The 25,868-nt window shown below is 43.0% G+C and overlaps 2 protein-coding genes and 1 long non-coding RNA gene across 3 annotated transcripts; 1 reads left to right on the forward strand and 2 right to left on the reverse strand.

The window, feature by feature from the left end:
- Positions 1–9: 9 nt before the first annotated feature.
- On the reverse strand, positions 10–2,614 carry LOC308089879. The gene is made up of 2 exons (XR_013933570.1): positions 1,409–2,614; positions 10–1,305 (listed from the first exon to the last, which is right to left on the reverse strand). It is a non-coding gene; the product is annotated as an uncharacterized lncRNA (long non-coding RNA).
- Positions 2,615–4,818: 2,204 nt separating this feature from the next.
- On the reverse strand, positions 4,819–10,891 carry LOC308090791 (protein ABHD15; the record flags this gene model as incomplete). Its single annotated transcript, XM_080436054.1, has 6 exons — positions 4,819–5,530; positions 6,213–6,442; positions 7,499–8,271; positions 9,218–9,277; positions 10,641–10,661; positions 10,837–10,891. The coding sequence occupies 6 exons, from the start codon at positions 10,889–10,891 to the stop codon at positions 4,819–4,821; spliced, it is 1,851 nt and encodes a 616-aa protein (XP_080292180.1).
- A 642-nt stretch (positions 10,892–11,533) lies between these two features.
- On the forward strand, positions 11,534–22,395 carry LOC308090792 (von Willebrand factor A domain-containing protein 7-like; the record flags this gene model as incomplete). Its single annotated transcript, XM_080436055.1, has 16 exons — positions 11,534–11,722; positions 12,228–12,500; positions 12,849–12,942; positions 13,652–13,786; positions 13,874–14,060; positions 14,842–15,017; positions 15,537–15,652; positions 15,780–15,896; positions 16,319–16,415; positions 16,556–16,671; positions 17,085–17,217; positions 19,149–19,295; positions 19,752–19,844; positions 20,423–20,700; positions 21,107–21,409; positions 21,942–22,395. 16 exons carry the CDS (start codon positions 11,534–11,536, stop codon positions 22,332–22,334), a joined length of 2,847 nt encoding a protein of 948 aa, XP_080292181.1. The 3' UTR covers positions 22,335–22,395.
- Between the last annotated feature and the right edge of the window lie 3,473 nt (positions 22,396–25,868).

The following is a 25,868-nucleotide window of genomic DNA, read 5'->3' on the forward strand; positions in this document are numbered from 1 at the left end:
ATATATATATATATATATATATATATATATATATATATAAGAAAGGCTACCATAAAACAGAGATATAAAAGGCAGAGGGTATATATACTGGAGATTATACATTATGATTTTCAAAGGTGGAATGTACAGGGATCTGTGTTTATATTGTACATTTAGGATTTGAGGAAAAAAATATGGAAGTGTAATAAATTGACAAATCAGAGAGATTGAATTGATTGTGGTGTGGACACGATGACATGGTTTATAGCAGTGCTTAGAAAAGGAACACAAAAGACGTCGACATTTACTGGGGCTGCGTTTTCACTGTAAAGAGCGATTGTTATTAAATGGTAAATCTCTCATCGTAAAGGATCATATGAAAAGTTTTGTTGGGTCAAATCTTCAGGAAATAACATTTTGTTACATGATTGATTGAGGCCAAAGTTATCTTAAAATGATGGGTGTTTAATGAATCAGTTATAGGCTCAGCATACTTCTTGTGGAAACGAAGTTCAGCAAGATTTTAAGAACAAAATGACATTGCGTCAAAAACTAGCAAACGCATTGCCATGCCAAAGTTTGTTTCGGAAGTTCTTGCATCTCCAAGATTTTCTAACTAGCCAAACCTCACCGCACACACACACACACCCCCCCATTACGAACACTGTGTGTGATCACACAGAAATTCCAAGGTGTTTCTTGATTTATTTTGTTTCATCACAAACCAGGTGGCAAATCACAGTTTTAGCACTGTATACAGTGGGCGGGGTCTAACGTTCAGCTCTCAAAGGCGGAGCCACATCGAGGATAAAACAATTTTGTCCGCAAATACCTTGAGTGGTTCCATTACGCTGAAAGAAAAGTTCTTCTTATGAAGTATGCTGCCAACTTTAGACTGCCCCACTCTCACGAACAAAGACATGTAAAGGAACATTCATTCTCCTTGATGGCGAAGAGTAATTTTCAAAACCGCTGCAAAACCAGACGGTGAAAATGTAGCCAGCATCTGGTTCTAGAGTGAGTTACTCACGGGGTCTGTTGGGGACCATTGAAGTAGTTTGGGCTATTCTTTGACAAAGATTTACACTCTCTTGTTATAACTGCTGCATTCTCACAGTACCCCAGTATCTGTTGTCTGCCCTACACACACACACACTAAAAAGTCCCAACTTTGAACTCGTCAACCAGGATGTTATTGCTCCCAATCATTTTCTTTTTTTTATTGTTTCGTTTTAACGCCAGGGTGTTTTATTTCCTTTTTTAATGGCGGAAATAGTCATTTTAACGATGCTTGTACACAGTCAAATCCTCAGTGTTAATATGTAACTCTGCGAGTGTACAAATGGAACCAAATGGACCCTTTGTAACTGTGTACAAATAAAAAAAGTAACTCTTGAGAGTGGACAAATCCATTCGGTTCCATTTGTACACTCGGTGAAATTAACACTCAGGATGTTACTGTGTAGAGAGGGCCAGATATATATATGAGCGAGAGAGAGAGAGAGAGACATCTGGTGTCAACATGGCTTCCCTCCAAGTCTTAGGAGGGTCTAGCTTTATGTTGCCTTGCTGTCCTGGGGATGGAGCTGGTGTACGTTTCGATTGCACACGTGGTTGTCCAGAGGAGAATAATAAAGCCAGATTTTTACTTGGTCGTACGACGGTGTCACTCACTGAAAATGGCTCAATATCGTTGCTGTCGGGCCGAAATCTCCATATTTTACACTTATTTTTTTCTCATAAATTAATGCCCTACTTGATCATACTACAGCGTCACACAAAAGCATCCAAAATGGCAAAGCGATGCGTTTTGAGCTTGTGGATCTGCTATTTTTGAATTAGTTTTTTTTATTTGTATCTTGAAAAGCAACAGTTATGGACATATGAAGTTTCCACCCGACGGAGACGATATACAAGCTCACGAGACATGTCGCATCCACACATTGTGTGCTATATCATCGCTGTCGAGGTAGAAACCGTTGTATGTCCAAAACGATTACTTTTCAGGAAATGGGTGGAAAAAGGAACCTGTGTTCCAATTGATCCAATGTAGTTATCATTTAGTCACAAGCTCTTAAAAATTTTCATTGGTAAAATACTTGTAAAAGAAATCGACACTCTTGTATGAAAACATGTAAAAAAATAAATATGGAGATGCAAGGTTTCAGCTCCGACGGCAACGACATTCTGCACGTGACACCGTCGTACAATGGAGGATAAATGAGGCACGAGTCTACTGTGATTAGCCATATATCCCCAACAAGGGGCTTCACTGTCTTTGGCTGGTCAGTGAGTTTTATGTCTCTGTACAGTCTGTCAGTCAGTATTCCTTTCTTCCTGTCATTGGTGGATCTTTACTGTTGGATTCTACTCTCCAGTCCCAGAGACCTGTATTATTAACATGTATTAAAAAATAAACTGTATAGATTGTGCAAAAAAAAGAAAAACAAACTGAATGTCAAGACAGATTACATAAGAGAAAAGCTATTCATTACAGAATATAAGAGTGATTTAAATGTATAAAAGAAATTCAGAAACACAAGTTTAGGGGTTAAATGTAATATTTTGTTTGTAATTACTATTTTTTGTTGGAAGAGGGCTACTGGATAAAGAATCAACTGTAATAAAGTAATTTTAGTAATTTGCTGTTCCTTCCTTTTTTGTGTGTGGGGGAGACCGTCGTTCTCAAATATTGTCATGTCAGGGACCCCCAAATTGATATGTATTTGGCCACAGACCCCCATAAGAGAAGATTTGTGATGTTAAAAAATACTTTTTTTCTATCGATTAGTCACCCCATGGAGACTTGCATTCATGGGTATTTTTTTTTTTTTGTCGCATTCCTAAGCCAATAAATTGATGACCGGCAGCGGTTCCGGTAGGAGAGACAGAGTCGCCGCTGCCTGCCGCTCCGCTGGTCATCAAATTATTGGCTTAGGAATGCAACAAAAACAAAAAAGTCTCCATGGGGTGACTAATTTTGAGAACCACTGTGTTAGAGCTGACTACAAAAGGAAATATAAATATAAAACATCAGAGTATATTGTTAGAAAGACCTTTGCCCAGTATAAAGTCCAGCTGGAAACCAGTGTTGATTTTAGACTGATTGTTTACTTTGTATAACTCCTCCTTTGGTCTCCTGACAGAAACATATTAATGCTTTTGATATTTATTATGTTTTATTTTTTAAGTGTAGAGACAAAGACCTATGACAACCATATCTATTTAGCTGTATTTCTGTGGACAAATCCAACAGCTCATTCAAAATACCCCCCTCTTTTCAATAATGTTGTCCTCTACTAAAGACTAAAGAACTTCTTAATCATAGTCATAGGATTACTAACCGATTAGTTAATTTAACCCACACATCTTTATTATTGTGTTTACCACGTACAAACATGCAGAGAACAGACCAGGTTTGTCAGTGAACATTCTAATGTTGATTTTACAATGGCTACTGGCTAGGTGGTTATAGACTGGCAGAATTAAAGGGTTATATCTAGATTTTACACGAGATGTGCATGGGGAGAAAAACAAAAAAATTACTTATCAATTAATACAGTTTTGGTCGAACAAACCAACAGAATAATCAATTGATTATAAGGGGACAGGCCTTCTTTTTAAACACTTCTAACACAACAGTTCTGGAATAGGTAAGACCAGTTCCACATTGTCTTGACTCCTTTGACCTTTCCTGGTTGCTGAGGCGCATTCACATGGGGTGTTTTTGAGCAATGCGATTCAATATTAATTGGCACAAGACAATGTGATGGGAGGTAAATGGTATTAGTACGTCAGGAGTCCAGTCTGTTTCTAGCTTCCAGAGATGCTTACAGCTTACAAAAATACACGTTGAGTCCTTGGACAAAATGACAAACAGAAAAGGTATATAAATCATGGCACTGCATCTTTAGTAATGTGTCAACTGTTAACCCAACACTGTTGTCGATGAGAAGTGGCTTATTGAAAAGGGCCATTCAGAGGAGAGGTGGAAGCATATTATGAATTGAAGAGAACCAACACTTCATCCCCAGAATCCACATCCCATCTTCCTCCTCACCATAGACTGTAAAAAGAAATGGACAAAGTGACGCCATTGGTTTGTACAGACCCGTTTTTCAGCGAATTTAAATCCACCATCTTTCTAAATCCAGTCCGGAATGCTACCGGAAATGAACGCTATTGGCTGCAACCGCAGCAAGGGCGGGTCTTCACTCGGTAGAACCAGTAGAAACCCACGCTGGGCAAGACCTGGGATGTTGGTTGTCTAGGAAGTTGACAACCGGAAATGGTTGAATTTGGCGGAAGTACCGCCCAAGGAAATGACGTTGATGCTTTACAAATCTGTTAACATTCTCCGTGAATGAAACGAGTGTTGTGATTGGTAAAAATATATAGTTTCCGGGGGAAACGGAAATCCTGTCCACTCAGGACTTCCTAGACACTCGCTGCTTTAGGTCGTGACCAGGCTCTTCTTTTCGCAGATGAGTGAGGCTGGGACCGAGGTTAGTAGAAACCCTAGAAACATACCCTACTTTATCATTCATTTAAAAATGAATGGGACCATCATTTACTAAACACATCATGATGATTTAAGAAAGACTTTAAACTAGCGATTGAAAACAAAGTGTTTATGAAAAGGTTTACTAAGGTAATAAAATCAAGTATAAAGTCTGCCTAAAACCTCATTCACTTGCATTGAGATTATAATGTATCGCCACCGGTAGAAGTTGAAATAGCGACTTCTGCTGGGCCATTACTAGGAACAGCACTGTGTAAGAGAACCCGGAAGAGAGCTTCAATTCCAGCGTCGGATGCTGGGCCATTGCTCCTCCTCACTCAGCGTGTGTAGCTCCGCCTCCATGTGAACTCCCCACTTTCCTCTCCTTCAAAGATCTGTTGGGTCTGTGGCCTTGTCCTCCGCACCACGGTGCCTCTCCTCCTGCGAGTGGGCAGCGTGGTGCCTGGCCTGCTCCTCCCCTGTCCCCCATGCCCCTCGCGCCCCACCATCCTCGTACCCCTTCTCTCGTCCTTCAGGAAATCGACCACCAGCCTGAAATACTCCAGTATCGCCGTGTGACTCCAGTTGCGTGAGGCTTCCTCTGCCCCTCCCTGCGCGCCGCCCCCCTCTTCTAGTGCGAACCCGCAGTGCCCCCCTGTGTCCGTCGTCACCGACAGGAAGTAAGGGTTGCTGTGGAACAGCGGGAGAGGCATGGTGGAGGCAGGGGGCAGTAGCGGGTCGTCGCGGCTACGTACGCAGAGCACGGGGACCGCCACCTCGTCTGCGTCTCTCAGAGGCTCGTTCCTTTCCCAGTAGCCGTCCCAGTCCTTGGCAGGGTAAGCCCTCTCCCCCAGTGCCCAGACCTCCGAGCGCCCCTTGACTCCGCTCGGGGGAGTCACCCCCGCAGAGCCGGGTGAGCTTGTCGGAGGGTCCGGCGCCGTCTGCCGAGGCCGGGAGGGGGAGCAGAACAGAGCCTCCTCGTAGTCTCTGAGGGAGGAAGAGCAGAGGATCCGATCCACGTCCACAGCTGCACTGAAGGAGGTCGCATACCTGAGAAGATGGGTGAAAAGAGTTGTGAATTTTAAATTAAACTAGAAAAAGTGCTCCTCGGAGCACAGGTCTCCGCCAGGTCAGGTAGGTTATTGTGGCCTCCTGGTGGCGCTATAACAGGCTGAACAGATTTTTTTTTGGCTCTGGCATTCAGGGAGTGTGTGCACAGTTTCGCTGCGATCAAGCCTCTTGATTGGGACCTTGACCTTTGACCTTTACGACCCAAATTTTTCTTTGGGGCAGTCTGCTGATCATTCCATCCAATTTCCACGAGTTTCTGACCATCCATTCTCGATTGTGACCTTGACCTTTGACCTTTTCACGCATGTTAACCATCTGTTTTGATCAGCCTGCTGACCACTACAACTACTACCCAATTTTGTGTGCAGTGTAATAACCTTTTTTTTATATATAATGTCCATACTCACAGTGTCTTAGAATTTTTGCCACAGGCTATGGGATCTGTAGTGCAAGTTGCACTACAGATCAAGTTGATCTCCCAGTTTTAAATCCTAGGTGTAACAGTTGAAGTTACCTCTCTCCGTCAGGAAAGGACATCGAATTTCGGTTTGCAGCTTTACTCAAAGCAAGAGGGGAGAGGACATCCCGTCTTGTTGTCCCGCCTCACCCCCCATCATCATCTCCACACATATTAGTCATCATCAAACTCCCCTCACCTCACCTGCTGAACTGGAGTTTTCTGTGGATGAGTGCCCCCCAGCGGTAGATGGGAGGCATGGGCGTCTGGAACCACAGCTGGCCCCGCAGCACCGGCGAGATGGCCGCCGCCGCTGTCAGGTAGGAGCTGGAGCCACGCTCACCCAGGTAGGACAGCAGGACCCCCGAGCCGGAACCCTCGCTCACCGCCAGAAGCACAGAGGACGGATGACAGTTATGCACGTAAGCCACTGCCTGGAAGGGGATTAAAGAATGGGGTGTTTGGCACACTTGTTTATTGACTTTACGTTAACCACTTTAATGGGTTAAACCCTTTATTATATACTTTATTGACCGGGGATCCCCCAGGGGTCAATCATTGACTCCCTCATTTGTTCCTTCTATACCAAAATCTACAAGATCACAATGTGTTGCAATGCTTTGTGAGCTTGTAGATCTGATATTGGACACCAGCGTTTACGGCCAAGACCACTTTGGTAGAGGTTTGGGTTGTGTAGTTACCTTGCCATGATGTAACAACAAAGGTGGGAAAGAAATAAAAAATCACACCCAGTGTGAAGTGGGCGGTGTGGTCACAGTGGTCATCACAGTGATGGAAGTTCACTTAAAGAAAAGTAATATTGTGGACCAACCATTGTACACCCCTAACTTAAAAAAAAACACAAATGTTTTATTTTTTAAGTGCATAGTCCTATTTATAGGGCTATGCACATGTGTCATGTTTCACTAGCCAATCACAGTCCTGAATAGACTGTGATTGGCCAATCACGGTGCAGGGTTAGGGGGGTACACTGGTGGCCAATCACAGCGCAGGGTTGGGGGGGTGCAATCGATGTCGATGTCAAACCTCACATATAGGGGCAGTTTCACCGCCCAAAAATAATTTCTCCATTGATTAGAAATTGATAATTTAAAATATGCTCCTCATTGACTTACATTGTACTGTGAAGAGGCTCAGGAGGAGCTCTTTTAGCCTGTAAACGAACTCAAACAAAACTGATTCTGACAGTATAGAACATCACCAAACCCAGTACTGATTGTTTTTTTAATAAAAATGTCAACTTCCATTTTGCCATTTTATTAGGAAGAAACCCCGGACTGGATCCACGGATCTGGATACGAATCTTCAAATAGTAAAATCAACAGGAAGTTGATTTTACTATAATTTTTTGTGGGGTTTGGTGATGCTCTATACTCTCAGAATCAGCTTTGTTTACGTTCGTTTACGGGCTCAAAAGAGCCCACAACAGAGTGGTCTTGCCGTACAATGTCCCCAAGTCATTTCCGTACCTGCTCAAGATCGGACGGGTCTCCAAACTCGGTCAGTCGCGGGGTGGTGAGCGGGCAACCGGCCGCGCCGCGCGGGTGAACCACCACCGCGTAGAATCCCTGACACAAGGCCAGATGGCAGAGCTCCTTCAGGTGAGGGGTCAACCCTCCCCAGAACTGCGGGACGAGGATAAGGACAGGAGGGGTCGAGGTGAAGCAGCCCAGCGCCTTTGTCCCCGTCTGATGCTCCCTCTCTCTCTTGGCTTCGTCTCTCCTCCTCCCCGCCGCCTCGCCCCGTCTCGTCTCCACAGCCCAGTCTAACGCCACCGCTCCCCCGTCTCTCAGCAAGAGGTGGTCCCGGCTGAACTGTACTCGACTCTGCTCCCCGCCGCCATCGCAGCTCCCCCACAGCAACCCGCGCAGCGTCTGGATGTGGGGGTCGCCTCTGGGCCAGGCGGCCAGCCTCGGTAGGGCCAGAGAGCCACAGTGCTGGAACAGGTGTCGGGCCAGAGCGGTGGGCTTGCACGCAACGCCGCGGGGCCAATGTTGAGGCGTGCTCTGTTCAGGCCCAGGTCGGTCGCCTGTCCCCGTCGGGCCCCTCTCCTCGTTCCAGGTTCTCTCTGCTGTTACTATGTTTAGTGGGAGTTCCAGAACCCAGCAGATAGCGAGCCAGAGCCTCCAGGCGGCAGCCCTCACGGCAAGCCTGAGCCAAAGCTGTGCCCTGGGCCGGCGGAGGCCCAGGGAGAGCAGCAGGAGAAGCAACGATGGAAGGAGGCAGAACAGACATTCACATACTGAGACTGACATCAGCAAATCCAGGTAGAGGAGGTGAGGTCCTCGACAAAGGCTGATTTGTAACTAGTGCTACTGTGTCCCCCAGTATTTTTCGTTTACGTCCTAATTTGTCACTCTAAGGAGTGAACAAGTGTGGAATTTCCATCCGATATTCCCAATTGTCTTCTTCCTCCAAGTCCAATAACAAACATATGGACTTTTCTGTATTTATTTACATTTCAGTCCATGAATCCATACAGTTCAAACTCTCCTCTCCGGTTGGCCTGTGTTCCACCTCCTCCTGCCCTTTCTCCTCCCTTCATAAATCATTGGCCACCAGCTCCGACAAAAACAGAAAGTGAGCAAATAGAAGCAACACACAATATCTCCTATTAAGGAAACAGAAACATTTTCTCCATTTTGGCTTACTTATACCTCTCCAGCTCTGAAAATGCATTTTCAGGTCGGGATACAAATTTTATCCAGAGACCTCATACAGGATACAGGATTATCAAGTGAAATTGGAAGTGATGACACAAATAAATGAGCAGACAAAATTGGAACTGGAAGAATATAAAATTGAAGCTGATAAATGTCCACCTTTCTAGATCTCTTTTAATGCTTTCAAAAACTGGAGTTAAATTCATTTTAATCAGATGGTTGACATTAAAAGCAACGAACACACCAAGGTACTTGAAACCCTTACCTGTAATTTTTAACATTCCATTAATTGACTGCGATGGATGAAGGCAGAAACGTAAACTATGAACACATACGCGACGCATTGTGAGCTTGTAGATCTGCTATTTTCAAATAGCCGTAGCCTAGTCGCTTCTTTTGGGCTTGTTTTCATAGACCTGGTTGCTTATTTCTCTCGCAGAATCTGGCAACACTGCCCACCACACCCCACTTTCCACTCCCTCAGGGACTTGTTGAGTCTATGGCCTTGCCCTCACGGTGCCTCACCTCGTGTGAGAGGGCAGTGTGGTGCCTGCCCTGCTCCTTCCCTGTCCCACACCTCAACCTCTTTGGTGTAGAGGGAAAAAAGAGCGCACCAAACACAGTGCCAACTCAGGTCCATTTTAGTATAGACCACCCCCACTCTGATTTATTTATTATTATAATTATTATTACAATCATTATTATTTTTAAAAAACTGTACATTTCGGGTCAAGTGAGCATTATTCCTCTAGTACTGAATAAGATATTTAAAAACCTGTGACACTGCCTTTTTTCCTTCTTCTGTGCTGACCCCACCCTCCTGTAGTATAAAGCAGGGGTTTTCAACAGGTGGTCCGTGGACCACTTGTGGTCCCTGAAGGTATTGCATGTGGTCCCTGACCATGTTGCAATATGTTTTTTTGTTCCATGGAACAGTGCATATTATCGACCTGGTGACCTACAGTATGATGACATGTCAATGTTGTCAGTTTCTGGGAAGTCGGAGGTGAAGAAATTCCACAGAAAAGGGAGTTAGTATCTCAAGAAATTGGCAATCCTGACTCCATCAGGATTGCCTGATGGAGTCATCATTATTAGGAAATGTGGCCATATAATTGCATGTGTCTGTGTAGTCCATGGACCACTGGTTGAGAAACAGTGCATGCATACAGTAGCAAGTGTTAGCAAAGCACTAATCTTAGCTCTAATCTCACCCAACAAAACAGTGGTCCCCAGGTTGATTCTTAATCAGGGTGGTGGTCCCTGGTTCCCAATCAGTTGAAAACCCCTGGTATAAAGCATCAGGGCCACCGTGCAGCTCACTGCAGGATTTCAGAGACATGACATATGCTCAGGACTGAGGATGAAATGAAAGGTACTGTACATGTTTTTGAAATTCAAATATATCCTAATTATTTGTATTACATAATAGCTCTTTCCTCACCATACGCCAGATTAATATCCTAACTGTACATTTTTTGTTTTTGCAATTATACAGAATCCAATTTGCATGTGAAGAAAAGAGGGTAAGTGAAAACGGATCTGCCTTATGATTATAATCGCCGTTCAGAATTTACTGTGTGTGTGTGTGTGTGTGTGTGTGTGTGTGTGTGTGTGTGTGTGTGTGTGTGTGTGTGTGTGTGTGTGTGTGTGTGTGTGTGTGTACACACACACTATGTACACCATAGAGACGCTGGCCCAGAACAGACAGGAGTGGAAATCCTTTGTTGCTCATACATCCCTTTTTCTTATTTAGCCTGGGGGAAGAAGCTGATCCTCAGCCTGCTCGATGGCAACAGAGTGAACAGGTTGTTATGGGGGTGGCTGGGTGGGTGTGGTCTTTGATGCAGTGCTGGATGTACAGCTCCTGTGTGTATGATGTATATACTGTATGTACACGTACACATGCACACACACACGTTTCGTTTGTGCACGTGCGCAACCACACTGTCACGGGCCAGCCCGTGCCCTATACACAGACACACTAAGAGGGAAGAGACAGTTTGATGTGATTTTTACCTCTATTCTTTCAAATGTAGAAATAACACAGACCTCAGGGGTTAAAACTTTATGTTTATTTAAACACTGTTTATTAGAACTGATCTGAAATGTTTGTTTGTCACCTGGTCTTTCCTCTGCAGTACTGGCACCCTCTGAATCTGACTTGTAACTGTCGAAACAGAGCAAGGGCAAGTCCATTTGGTTTAAGAAGGGGTGGAACGTGCCAAGTACTGTAGAGGAGGAGGGGTGTTTGTTAATGTTATTTAGCATTTTACTTGTATGTGTTTGGTGCCTGAAATATGTATTGAAGAGTATTCATTTGACAATATGTTTAAGAAGCATTTCTGTAATTGTATAATAACTCATGGGCCTTGGTTTGCCTGCAGGATAATGGATACAAATTACTTTCATGGTGCTTGGTTTATCCCACCTGGTTAAAAGGCAGGCATGCTACAGGTATGGGGAATACAGTTAGACTTGGAGCAACAAGCTGTAAGCACCTAGGGGAGAGTTGCCAGGGCCCTTGTTTAAGGGTCTTAAGGCCTGTTTGCCAGTTTCTTAAGTACCTTCTTTAGTTTAGTTTGCTGTCAAGTATGTTTCTATATTTTGTAAAGTCGTATTTCGATTTTTAAGGCCTTCCCTTATTTGCTGCACTGGAACTGTTGGTGAAAGATGTTTGAGTAAAAATAAAACCCACGAACTTTGCATCTCTGGACCAATTTTTGGAGCCTTTGCCAATCGTTCACTTTTACACACTCATATTTCACCAATATGCATGCAGCTGATATGAATGAAAACAAATGCTTTTTCCATATTTATCCCACGACAGCAGGCTCAGGAATGAGGAACTCTCCAGGACTGGCAGTATTGGTTCTCCTGCTTCTGCAGACTGGAGGAGCTTTAGGGTTTGAGATCCTACCGGGGGACTCCCTGAATCACCCAACCATCACTGAGAGGGCTATCTTAAATGCCACTCTACAGGTGTGCCGAAACCTTGCGCTGGCCGCAGGTAGATACTTCACTTTACCAGTAAGGATCCATTTGACTTTTTATGGTAATGTTCACACCGATATTTGCGTGCCTGCGTGCGTTAATTTTTCTGACTAAAACTATGACGAAAAGTGTTTGTCGACTACCTTTTTCACTGACGAAAACTAAATAAAAACTAAGCTATAAGGACTAAAACTAAGACAAAATATATTGACAATTTCATCAACAAATAAAAACTAGACTAAAATGTTAGGGAGGGACTAGTGGAGAAGAGATCCAGTAGAACTAAAAGACAAGTCATTTTATGTTTTGTTGCGCTCGGATGTTGCGCTCTGAAAATAGCAGATCTACAGATCTTGTAGATGGGCCCGCCAAAATACATTTTAGTCGACAAAATCGACTGTAGATTTAGTCGACTAAAACTAGACAAACTTTTCAGATGACTAAAATATGACAAACTAAATGAAAATGTATTAAAAAAACTATGACTAAACTAAATTAAAATTTGCTGTCAAAATTAACACATGTGTGTGTGTGTGTGCAGCAACAGCCTTTTACAGCTGAAGCTGTCATTGTCGCCTGTTCCTCACCAAAGTCATCGAAGACCTTCCGCCAAGCCATTAAATTAATCAAGTGGCGAAATGTACGAGTGGACCTCCGCCACGCGCTCAATGAAAGCTATCACTTTGACGCTGAGAGTTTCACTGTCGGAAGGAGAATCATCACAAATGGTGTGTCTGCGGTCAAAGCCAACAACAAGCGAGAGAACTTTGAAGCGGCCAGGCAGATGCTGGGAGAAATCTTACACCCCTTACAGGTATTTCTCATATCGTTGCTGTCGGGTGGAAACCTTGTAGGCTATGTCCAAAACCGTTCCTTTTTTTTTATTACAATAAAAATGAAAATAGCCAATCTGCAAGCTATGCAATGCCATTCGTTTTGAGCTTGTTGATCTGCTATTTTCACTACTTTTGTGCGACACTCTTATATGATGAATTAGGGCATTCATTTATGAGAATATATAAAAAGTTGAAATATGGAGATACAAGATATCTGCCCAACAGCAACGATATACATCTACTCTAGCAATGATTTTATGTTCTGTTTGACCATTTATTTTTGCCAATTAACCTTGGTGTAATTTGTTTTCCTCTGTTGATTGAAGGACTTCTACAGCCACTCTAACTGGGTGGAACTGGGCTACAAACTCCCCAACTCCAACCTAATCAGATCTGACACCAGCATTGGCAACATTGCAGGTACCAGGATCAGTAACTCTTAGTAGGAACTAAGAAGCATGTGTCTATAACGCATGATATCGTCTCTGTCGGGTGTAAACCTCATATGTCCAAAACTCAGATTTTCAGGATTCAAATAAAAAAATGGCAAAAGAAGCAGATCTGCAAGCTCAAAACACGTCGCTTTTTTCGAGCTTGCGGATCTGCTACTTTTGCTACTTTTAAACAACAAGGCTGTTTAAAATGCACTGGGCTTCATAGAAAGCGTTACCCAGGGATCAGTATTGTCTGTCTATCTTGAGAAACAGAAAACATCAGATACTCAGATAGTATGTTGTGCAATTGAGGTGATAATTTGCCATTTGCCCATTTGATAGGGCGGCTGTGGCTCAGGAGGTAGAGCAGGTCGTCCAATGATCCGTGGGTCGGCGGTTCGAATCCCGGCTCCTCCTGACCACATTTCGAAGTGTCCCTGGGCAAGACACTGAACCCTACATTGCCTCCAATGATTCGGTCGGCGCTCGCTTGCCACCATTGGTGTGTGAATGTGGGAAAAGTGGGGACGCTGGCGTCGACTGTTCGCCGCTCCACCTCCCAATGTCCCCCACCTGTATGAATGAATGAACCATTGTAAAGCGCTTTGAGCACTTGGAAAAGCGCTATAAAAATGCAATTCATTATTATTATTATTATTTGTGCAAAAATAATTTGTGGAACTACTTTTCTACAGATGAGAACAGGGCAACCTGCCGGAACTGTGATGGAGATGACTGTAGGAACAATATTTTGGAAGACATTATACAGGAGAAGGTACTGACCTCAGGATACTTTGGCATTGTGCCCTTCTTCTCAACCAAACCAAAAGGTAAGATACTCAATACAGTCACCTGTATTTAAAGGCATTTTAAAGCATTTCATTACTTATTATGTTCTCAAATCTAACGGCGAACAGGGAAATGCAGCCACGGAGGCCCCGTCGACCGGACAAGTGGGATTGAGCCAGAAGGTGGGATCAACAAGGACAAAAGTACCGCCAGCCATGGTCATCTCCATTCTGAAGCAGCAAATCTGGCAATAGCTGCTACCAGAGAGCTACTGGAGGACATTCACGCAGCAGCCGGACACACAGACTTCCTACAGTAAGGAATCTAATAAGTGCACATAATGTAGCGCTCTATGAAGTTAAAGGAGTAGTTCACCCAAAAAATTACTTATTTTCTACAAGCTCAAAATGCGGCGCGTAGCGTCAAAAGTTTAAACAACTTAGAAAATAGAAGGTCCTGGGTTTCGATTCCCGCCGGGGACGCTGTGGGCGCTGGGGCCGTGTCTTCTCCTCCGCGTCATCAGCGCCCATACCCTAGGTGGGGTTGGCGAAAGGGCCTACTCTGTGTGGAGTTTGCATGTTCTCCCCGTATCTCCTAGGGTAGTTAATACCCTCACAAAAACATGTAGTAATCCTGGTCGCTATACCCATGACAGCCGGGGATCCTGTTGGAGGGGAAAATAACTGGTTGGAATAACGTGTTCCTTCCACGCGCTACGTCCTACCGGGGAAACTCCCCCCTGTCAGGTGACAAGAAGGTCAGTTGGCTCTCATGCATTGAAGGAGGCATTAGCTCGGCCCTGGGCTCCCTAGGCTGGTGGGGGGAGTGTAACTCCCAGGATCACTTAGACAATTGGCACCGGGTGAAAAAGGGTTACAAAATTGTGGGATACAAAAAAGTTTAAACAACTTGAATAAAAATGCTACTAACCTTTCTCCCCCACCATCACCAAATCTTTTCGCTACAAGCTCTTCAAGCTCAAAACGCAGCGCGTAGCGACACTTTTTGAGCTTGTAGACCTGCTATCTTTTGGCAAATGTTCCCCCCAGAATTGGCAAGCGGTTTTCATTTCTCTTTCTCTCGCCCCTTCTGTCAGGTTGATGGGGATCTCTAAGGGATCCAATAAAGCTCTCTGTTTTGTGATCGACGCCACGCCAAGCATGAGGGATGAAATTGAGGCGGTGAAGACAGTGACGTCATCTCTTATTGACAGTAAAGTTGGAACACAGGACGAGCCCTCATTGTACATCCTAGTTCCTTTTCGAGATCCAGGTAGGATCTTTAAGCCATAGTTGGAGCTGTATGTTGTCTCTCTTTGTGGTCGTGAACCCAAGGAATGTGTGTGCTGATGAATGAATTATAAAAGCCTTTTTTAAAGGAATAGTTCAGCCAAATGAATGTATTCAATGAAATGATTAAAGAAAAGTAGTTTAACAGCAACACTTTGTAGCAGTTTTCTCCTAAACAACTTAGGTCAATGGTGACCAGTTCTTTCAGTTCCAAAATGGGTAAACAATGAAATCAATGTTTGTCTTCAGAAGACTGGAATTATGCTGCACAAGCTGTATGCAGTAATTTAATGGTAATTTTTGCCATTTAAAAAAAAGTCTTGAGACGGTTTACTTTAAATTCCAGTGTGAATGTTGTTCTTTGCTATACTCTGCATATACAGTATTAAATTCCAATTAGCATTCAATTGATCTCATAATACACCTCATAATCCACGCCTCAAAGCTTTAAACAACCTGAATTAAAATGCTACTTACTTTTCTCCCCCACTTTGAACGTTAGACTTTGGGCCACTGATGAGGACAACGGATCCAAACATCTTCAAAACTCTCATTAATGCACTGACGCTACAAGGAGGGAACAATGATTCAGCTGAGATGAGTCTTTCAGGGCTTCAGGTAGAGTGGTGTGGACTGCTTCACTGTTTGTTCTGCAGCTTTTATTTATACAAACCATGGCCAAACTGAAGCTGCTCCTTACTATACCCTGTATTCTCTATTCTCTATTCTGTTCATCTGTGTACAGCTGGCTTTAACCGGGGCCCCTCCCAATTCTGAGATCTTCCTCTTCACTGATGCCACCGCTAAGGACAGCCACCTGAAGAGCACTGTGACGGCGTTGATTGAGCGCACCAAGACAGTGGTGTGTGCCATAGATACAGTATATCGTTGCTGTCGGGCAGAAACTCCATATTTTAACTTTGTGTTTTTTCGTAAATTAATAACCTACTTGATCATACTACAGCGTCACACAAAAGTATCAGATCTACAAGCTTGAAACGCGCCGCAAAGCAACACGTTATTAGCTTGTCAATCTGCTACGTTTGCTGTTTTTGAATTTGAATCCTGAAAAGAAACAGTTGTAGACATATGAGGTTTCCGGACCTGCCAACAGCAAATCCTTAATTGGCACGAAAAAGCTTGAGAACTACTGATTCAGAAGGCATTTGTAGAATCGGCCTCAGGTGTCTCAATGTCACATCATCTCAAGGCTCTCTTTTAATGTGTTAAAAGAGAGTCGTCACATTAAGTTGATTCTTAATCTACATGAATAATTGCATGCAGGTGAACTTCATGCTAACCGGCGTGTTTGGGCTCCGTCGTCGGAGACGGTCTGACAACGGCGTACAGATGGCTCACATGATCCGGACAGGAACCTCAGGTACTATGTGTAAATATGTAGATAATTTGTTTGTTTTCTATGGAAATAACAATACGATAGAAGTTGCACGAAAATGAATTTCCCCCACTTTTTTACTTCTGCAAACTTGTGATGTGACAATAAAGCTGATTCTGATTCAGGTGCCCAGATCTACAGAGACCTGGCTCAGGCTTCTGGGGGACATGCTATAGAAGTCACCAAGAGTGAGCTGCTAGAGGCCACCAGCATCATCACAGAGTCCTCTGCTTCCTCTCTGGTACTGTAATCTTCAAAATAATCTGACGGCAGCATCATTATTCCTTAAATGTAAAAGAAAACGTAATATCGCCAACAGTGTTTGAGTGTTAAACAAACTATTCTCAAGTCATGATCAGCATAATTACCACTGATAAATCAACACTTATTGTTCTTAATGAATGTTTGCTGTAAATTAAAGCTGCACTGTGCAAGATATTTAAGCAGTTTTTAAAATCACAGATGGGATTTTTTAAAAGATCAGCGCATCACCCCGAGTGCTGTAAATGCTGTTTACCACAATGAGCTTCAATCATCTGGTACAACCAGTGGTGCAGAGTATCAAAACAGTTACCTCTCACTGCCACTTGGGGTCACCAATGTGGCTTTAGAGCTAGGAATAGATTCATCGTTTTTGTTTCTATACTACTGTAGGTGACCCTTCTGCAAGCTGCTAGAACCCCAGGAAGGCCAGATAATTTCACCTTCTCAGTAGATGAATCGGTTACAAACCTAATCATCTACATCACAGGACGCTCCATGAGTTTCACTCTCATAAACCCATCAGGTAAAACCACTTTTGAAAACTGATGACTGCATTCTGTGCTTAGAAAGTAATGTGACTGCGGCCTCGTGTCCTTCTACTGTTTAATCTTTGCTTACAGTATAGTTTGGTAATTGGCTTCAAAGGCGTTACCAATCATTCTAGTAAGGTTGTGTTCCATTCAGGTCGAACAGAGTCCATTCAGGGTTGACTACAACCTCATATGGCTTGTAGATCATGTATATGACGATGTACAGTATTACATACACAGTATTCCCTATAGAGGGAAAATAATGTCTTCTGCAAATAACCACTGTCCGATCGCCTAGCCCTTTAATAATCCCCTCATGAGGACTGATAATGATGCATCTCTTAAAAATATTACTGAAAGGTTCACATTAACAGGACCATATAACGCATTCAATTTGAAAATGGCATGAAGTTAATCTGGAACGCTTGTGTACTTCTGTATCTGTAGTGCTTTACATAGTAGTACAATACTAATGAAACTCTTCAGCTTAAAGGACCACTTCTCCCATTTTCAACCGATCTTCATATAATTGGTCCTCACTAATGCTCATTATAATATGGTACCATTTTTGTCTACTCCATCTGTGTCTCAGAGGAGGGCTGTGGGCAGTTCAGAAACCTGCCTACCAGTAACATCATCTATGGGGAATCCAAGCCAATAGAAACTATACGCTTTCTATTCCTGGAAAGTTAGCATGCTATAATAGAAGCCATTGTTCTCGCATTAATACAAAACGAAATACATGTATTTTGAAAAAGAAATTATTATGATCAAACCTGGCCTACCGGTGATGTCACTGGTAGGCGAGTTTCTGAACTGTCCATACCGAGTAGACAAAAATGGTACCATATTATGAGCTTTAGTGAGGACCAAGTAAAAAAAATAAAAAAAATGGGTGAAGTGGTCCTAGGTAGGGTAGGTGATATTTTTGGGTAATTATATTCTGATAGTAATCATTGCTACAGAGCGTTTGTTCGGTCACAGGGGTCTCTCCAGCTCTTTAGTAAACAGATTATAGTACATTTTCAGGGGTGACAACATTTAAGCCAATCAGGAGAGAGCACTGAAAATGCATTTTACATAAAGAGCTGGAGAGACATGTAATGGGAGACTCCTTTTACGGAACAAACACTCTACAGCAATGAGTACTATCAGAATATAGAGCTATTTAACACTTCTTTTTGACCAAAGTAAATCACTTACCCTATTAAGTGCTTAATGAAGCACTTAACTTAAAGGGTTAGTTCAGATTTTGAGTATTTTCTGTAGGAAATACTTAGCATTAATGTAGTGGTTGCAAAGGTATTAATTGATTGCCCGAGTCCCGTGGTCCGAGTTCTGGTCCAGTTCTGGTACGGTTCTGATGAATATGAAGTAGTTTTGGTAGATTTGGTGGGGGCCGCTCATTAAAAATAAGTTAATAAAAAAAAACTAGCGTTGACCTATTTCTACCACATAGTGCAGGTTTCGTTCAATTTCGACCCCTCTGTCACATGGTACTATATTTTTTGTGTCATATATTTTGTGAGTGAGTAGGCTGCCGCGGCGCAGTGATTCTGGACACAAAAAATAGTACCATGTGACAGAGGGGTCGAAGTTGAACGAAAACCTGCAATATATGGTAGAAATAGGTCAACAATACAAATGATGCTAGTTTTTTTTATTAATTTATTTTCAATGAGTGGCCCCCACCAAATCTACTAATCTACCGGAACTACTTCATATTCATCAGAACCGGACCAGAACTCGGACCACGGGACTCGGGCAATCAATTAATACCTTTGCAACCACTACATTAATGGTAAGTATTTCCTACAGAAAATACTCAAAAAATCTGAACTAACCCTTTAAGGTGCATTGGAAAAGGTCAGTTCTTTGCTGTCACTCACTGCACTCTGTTGGTTTCCAATGCGTGTGTTCACAGGAGTGTCTCAGAGCAGCGCTGATACCACAGGACCGCTGGGTTCCATCCAGGCTGTAGGAAACTTCAGAACCATGCGGCTAAACAAATACGTGGGATCATGGGAAATACAAATGGTGTCCACACAGCCCTACAGTCTGAAGGTCATAGGTGAAGTGCCTAGGCTTTTACCTATTTGGTCATCTTGAGAACTTAATAAAAAAGCAGCAGGGCATCCTTTTCACTGAAGGAATGTTAGTGAGCTAGCTGTTATGCACTGTGGTTTTTACTTCTAAACAGCAAATTATAGTTATATAATAAAATTAGTATTATATCACTGACTGATATTTCTTGAATAAATTTAAATGTATTAATAAAAAGAAATATCAGTCAGTGAAATCATACTATGCAAGAAACATTTTGGAGGCAGATTTTTTCCTCAAGGATTTTTCTACATAGGGCCAGCACACTCTACTGGATCTACCCAAGATTGAAATGAGCCTCCATGCTGTATCAGTATTTTCAAAAGTGTGAAAAGAATCCCACACACTGTCTCTCTATGTTTAATTCTCCTATTCACCTGTCACAAGCACATAATGTTTTCATGTATTACTTTTTTATTTTCAGGTCAGAGTGACATTGACTTCCTGTTTGACTTTGTGGAATTGGCCCAGAGCACTTTCAAAGGATATGATGTTCTAGAGACCCGTCCCAGAGCTGGTAAAATATTTTATATTATATATAGATATATATATATATTAAAATAATATATTTACCTCCAAAAAGAGAAAGCTGAGTTGCAATCAAGATGTTTTTTCTTTTTTAGTTTTTGGTGTCACTTTTTAAACTTAGTATCACATAACTTGCTGTGAAAAATCTAAAGATGGTGATGTCATGGCCTTTCCTTTAGCGCCACCATTAGGCCAAGATTGGCACGCACGCACGCACGCACGCACGCACGCACGCACGCACGCACGCACGCACGCACGCACGCACGCACGCACGCACGCACGCACGCACACACAATAATAATCTGTCCATAACCACTTAAACCTTGTATACTTCTGGTGCCATTTACACCACATCTCTTCACCAAAAATAGCTTGTAGATCGGCAAATATTCTTCCCAGAATAGGGATGCTAGGATTTGAGTGGTTAAGGATGTTGTTGTCGGTCGGTTCAAATCCCTCTGGTCCAGTTGGGTCAGGTTGTAGCTAATGGGGGCTTTTAGACTATTTTTCTTAGAAATTGACTGGATGATACAGCTTATCCATATTTGTTTTCATTTGCCATTGAAGGTGTTAATGGTTCATTGTTGGTGACAGTCACAGGGAGTGACTCAGCAGCAGTTACGGGGGTGTCTCTGGTGGAAACATCGGGGGCAGGAGAGGTTAGCGGCAGCGTGACGTTACAGGAGGATGGAGACTACTTAGTCCAGGTGGACAGGGTCCCATCAACAGAGTTTGTGGTGCGCGTGAAGGGCAGGCTGGACAGCAGCAGAGAGTCCAGAGCGTCAGCTGTTGACTTCCAGAGACAGTCTGCCACCAACTTAAAGGCTTCCAGCCTGACTGTCACGGTGAGTACCTGCCATGACTCCATAAACCAGTGTTTTTTTTTTCCTGTCAATGAGAAAAGTTAAATGTATTTGGTCAATGAGAGATACTGACATGATTCTATCATCATGGCCAGTATCATGGTCAGTAACACTAGCGTAAACTCTATATGCATTCAAAAGATATTTCTTCCAGCAAATTACAGTATTAACACGTGCCCAAATAAGATGTACAGCGTCACCACATGGACACAAGCAGACCGCCTGTATAGTGATGCTTCACCACTTAACATAAATTGTTAATAACATAAGCTAACTATGGATAGCTGAAGATTGGACAGGGAGGCCACATTGTTATTAGATTCAATATCCTGTTTGAAAAGTGCTTGATCACAACTCACATTGTTTTATCATTCCTCCATACATTTAGGCTGATTCAGATGGCATCTTAGAGCCAGGAACTCCGTTTCTGGTCCCTTTCACTGTGGCGAGTCTGGCGACTAACGGCACAGGGGGAAACGTCACCATCCGAGCCACCAATGACCGTGGGTTTAACTCCACTTCACCAACCAGCATCCTCCTTACAAATGGAGTCAGTGCCAATGGTACAGTGACCCTCATGGCCCCTCTTAATACACCATCTGGAAGTGACGTCACGTTAACCATTGAGGCTGAGGCTCCAGGGGGCACAGATACCAACTATGCTGTGTTGCTTATTTCCATTGTTAACACGGTACGTCTCCCAAAGAGTGACATTACAGTAGTATAAACTATCTCTATCCATTGCCTGTCATTATAGCTGAAATAAATGAATACAAATAAAAAATCTGCAGATCTAAAAGCTCACAGCGTTATCACAATACGACACATTGTAAGATTGTAGATGTGCTATTTTTGTGCAACACTGTTGCTTATGTGGCTTAAGTGATGTAACGCCGAATTCACACAGTGGTAACTGCTGCCGCTTTCTGAGAAAGCAGCAAGGTTCAATGCATTGTATGGAGAGGATTGATAATAAATGTAAAACCGGTAAAACTTTGCCGATTTTGCGAGACAGAACATCAGCCAACCAGAAGTGCCCTGTGCTCTGAAGTGGATGTGTACTATTTATTATTACTACTTATTCACAATCAGAGCGATAGAAATCACTGCCACTGCTGGTGTGAATTCAGCATAACTGTGCTGAAAACACTGTTGTTTAATCTGCTAATGGAGTATAGAATGACTGACTGATGGCTTCATGTTTCCTTCTCCTCATACCGTAGGTGACCGATTTCACTCGGCCAGTGTGTCAGCTGGCCGCCCTGCAGTCTGAATGTTCTGAGTCAAACTGCAGTTCGTCTACGTGGCGACTCTCTGCCAGCGTTAGCGACGGGCCTCAGGGCACGGGTGTCGAGCGTGTCAGCCTTAAGCAGGGCAACGGAACCCTGAACACCAGTGTGGCAGTGAGCGTAGTAGACAACCAGAATGTAACCTTGGTGTCCTACAGCGCTTCCTGCTGTTCACCCGATGTAGAGCTGCAGGTTGTGGACGGAGTGGGCAACGTGGGCTCCTGTTTTTACACTGTGGCTGCTCTAGCTACTAGAGCCTCTCAGCCCTCCTATCTTTGCCTCAATATGGCTATCACACTGATACTGGCTCCCCTACTAGCCCCCTAGTGGCCAACTGAGCGTGTGAATGTCAGTCCTCACGAAGGGATTTTCTGAAGTGTATCAATAACGATAATGTGTGTGTAAGTAATCGACTCTACGCACATATTTATCAATTACACACTTACCTGGAAAGGGAAAATTCTGGGTTTTGTTCCAAAGTTAACATAATCTTTTTTAGTGGTGCCAGCCGCTCTACATTTGACCGTGTCTGTCCGTCCGTCCGTCCGTATGTTTGCGGACGGCAAAGATGCAACACATGCGGCACTTCAAGAATTGCACACAAACACACACACACACACACAAGCCAGCACTGCACACGTGTGTGCGCGCACACGTACACACGCACACAGAACATGCGGTTCTGCGAGGCGCACCGTTGCAACACATGCGCCACTTAAAGACATGCACACACACAAGCCAGCACTGCAAATGGGCGCGGGCGACCACACACACACACACGTAACATGCAGACTTGCGAGGCGCACCGTTGCAACACATGCGCCACTTAAAGACATGCACACACATGTACAAGCCAGCACTGCACACGTGCGCGGGCACACACGCACACAACATGCAGACCAAGCCAGGACTGTACACACGCACACGCACACACACACACACACACACACACATACACGTAAAATGCAGACCTGCGAGAAGCACCGTTGCAACACATGCGCCACTTAAAGGCATGCACACACACATGCCAGCACTACACACGTGCAAGCCAGGACTGCACACGTGCGTGTGCACACGCACACACACACACATACACGTAACATGCGGACCTGCGAGGCGCACCGCAGCTCCGATCCACACCAAAATTGCCAGGGGTCTGCCATCACAATAGTCACACCAGGGACCACGAGTGGCACCCAGGGGGCCCGCCAGCACTGTGCACGTGCACACGCACACACACCAATTAAATAACCTCATCAAAGGCACCGCTTCCTTCACACAGGGTGTGATTTTTTTATTATGTTTTTGTGAAATCCATCATACTGTAATGTTTCCAAATGTTGTTGATACGTGGTTGATTGATAAATATATTTATGTTATGCTTTCGTTGTTTCCAAATGTTGATATGTGGTTGATAGATAAATATATTTATGTTATTGTGTGTGTATGTGCTGCAGTACATATTATGTTCTCCAAGCCTTCCATAACAATTGTGGCATTGCCATCCTATAACTCAAGGAGTGCATTGCTTGCTGATTAACCACTTGAACCCCAGTGTCCCTATATGGGCATGTCATACTAGGTGAGAATTTGCCAAAAATAGGCAAAAGTGTTGAAAATAGATCTACAAACTCACGACGCGTTGCCTTGCACTGTGAGCTTATAGAACGGCTATTTTCGGTGAAGAGATTTTGTGTAGAGGGAAAAAAGGGGCAAGTATTGCCTGAGGGAAATAAGGAAATGGAAAATATCAATGATCAAACCAATAAATATATTTTTTAAAAGGTTTTTTTAATTTACTGTATTACTGATGTCCTCACGTGTCTCATCTATATCCCTTTACAGCCATGGTTCTCAAAGTGGGGTCCGGGGGAAATAATTCAGATTTTATTTTTAATAAAAAAAAAGTGATATGAAATGTGACCATAAAAACAGTAATCCTTAACCATATTCCATCATATTCAAGGGCTTTTGCAGAGAAATGAGACAGACTGCGCTCACTTTCAAATTAGAGTACTGCAGAGGGCAGGTGTATGTGTGTTTCCAGCTGACGCTCATTGACGCTCGTTAATGTTATAGTCATCAAAGCAATATGCTTCTGCACTGTCAAATAGGCCAACATCTAATCTAAGATTAGTGGGACTCATTCAAATGACCACCATTGAGTGCCGGGACTAATTGAATTGAAAACCTAACATCACTGTATTATAGTAGATGTATTAGATAATTATTAGATATTATATTGATATTATAGCTATTTTATTTGATTAGATATGTGATGTTGTTACCTGACAATTAGTTGACTTTGGTGAAAAGATACCGTATATATCGGTATTGGTTGATATCGGAATCGGAAATTAAGAGTTGGACAATATCGGAATATATTGGCAAAAAAGTCAATATAGAACATCCCTAAATAAGTTTATTATTGAAAAATTTAAGCACCTACTAAAAGTCACCTTTAGACTGGTCATTTTACATTTCTATTTTTATTAGGACTATAGAAGTGTTGATTTTCTGAAGTCTGAACCATTAAGATCAGTTAATTGAAAAGTGTGTCATCAGGTTTTGCACAAAAGTAATTTTAAAAAAATGACACTTGGCACATGATTCATGTAGTAGTAGTGGTTTCTGTTCATGACTATGAAATGGGTCTGACTGATTTTGATTGAAACGTTTTTAATACAAATAGTTCCAATTGCATCTAAATGTACACATGTGGTTGTAAGTATATGCTTATCGGTGTTGCGAGGATGAGGGGGTACCTGGAAAAAAATCTCCCCTCCAAGGGGTATCTGGGCCAAAAAAGTTTGAGAACCCCTGCTTTACAGAACACAAAACTTTTCACTTTTTTTGGTTTTCACATTTGATATAAGTTCTTTTTTTCCCCTTTTTTACTTAGTCACTATTTACATTTTGAAACGTTTATCAGACTCGGAGAAATGCATTTTATGACGTTGGTCAGTGATAGTCAGATAAGGGGGCGGGGCAGGGTTTGTGTGTGTATGAAGGTGAGTCTGGATATTCGCAAGTCTGGATTTGCATGTGCGTGCGTGCGTGTGAGTGTGCGGTATAGGTGCCCGTATATTTATGCCGTTATGGCTCAGAGAGTTTATATTAGGAACCAACTTTCCGAATTTCGTTGCAGATGTCATTTCACAGACATTCTTTCTATAACAAGACAACTGATCAATATACACAGTAAAATCCCCAGTGTTAATTTAGCTATTTGTAACTCTGAGAGTGTTCAAGTTAAATGAACTCTATGGACTTTACTGTGTATGGTATATTACCAACTTGCAAGAATTACTATCAATCTTCCTCTCTCACCAGGGCCGGATTTATAGGAGTTGAGGCCCGTGGGCTAGTCGTTTTTTCCCCGGTATTTTTTCCCTTTATTTCGGGTTTTTGTTACTTTAATTTGGTAGGGTTACTTGACAATTTGATCATAGAAAAAAATAAAAATAACATTTTCTTCTTTTTTTTGCCCCCACCAGTTGGGGGCCCCTGGACTGCAGCCCACCCTAGCCCTTCTTGCCCATTTCAGAAGACTTTACCACTTATCATTATTATTTATCACTTATAAGGTATCAATCAATAGCTTTGAATGGGAAGTTCAGCCATAACGTCATAGAGTTGCCACAGGGGCCGGATGGTTAGAGATTACAAGGCAGTATCGCTATCGGACTTATTGACTGTGAATGCAGGGCCAATGGTTCCTGGCAAAAATATGAATATACTGTAATTCAGATCGTGTGTGTGACTGTGTGTGTGTGTGTGTGTGTGACTGACTGTGTGTGTGTGTGTGTGTGTGTGTGTGTGTGTGTGTGTGTGTGTGTGTGTGTGTGTGTGTGTGTGTGT

This window comes from Gymnoscopelus braueri, assembly GCF_963280865.1.
Source record: "Gymnoscopelus braueri genome assembly, chromosome: 8".
In the NCBI taxonomy this organism is placed as follows: domain Eukaryota; kingdom Metazoa; phylum Chordata; class Actinopteri; order Myctophiformes; family Myctophidae; genus Gymnoscopelus; species Gymnoscopelus braueri.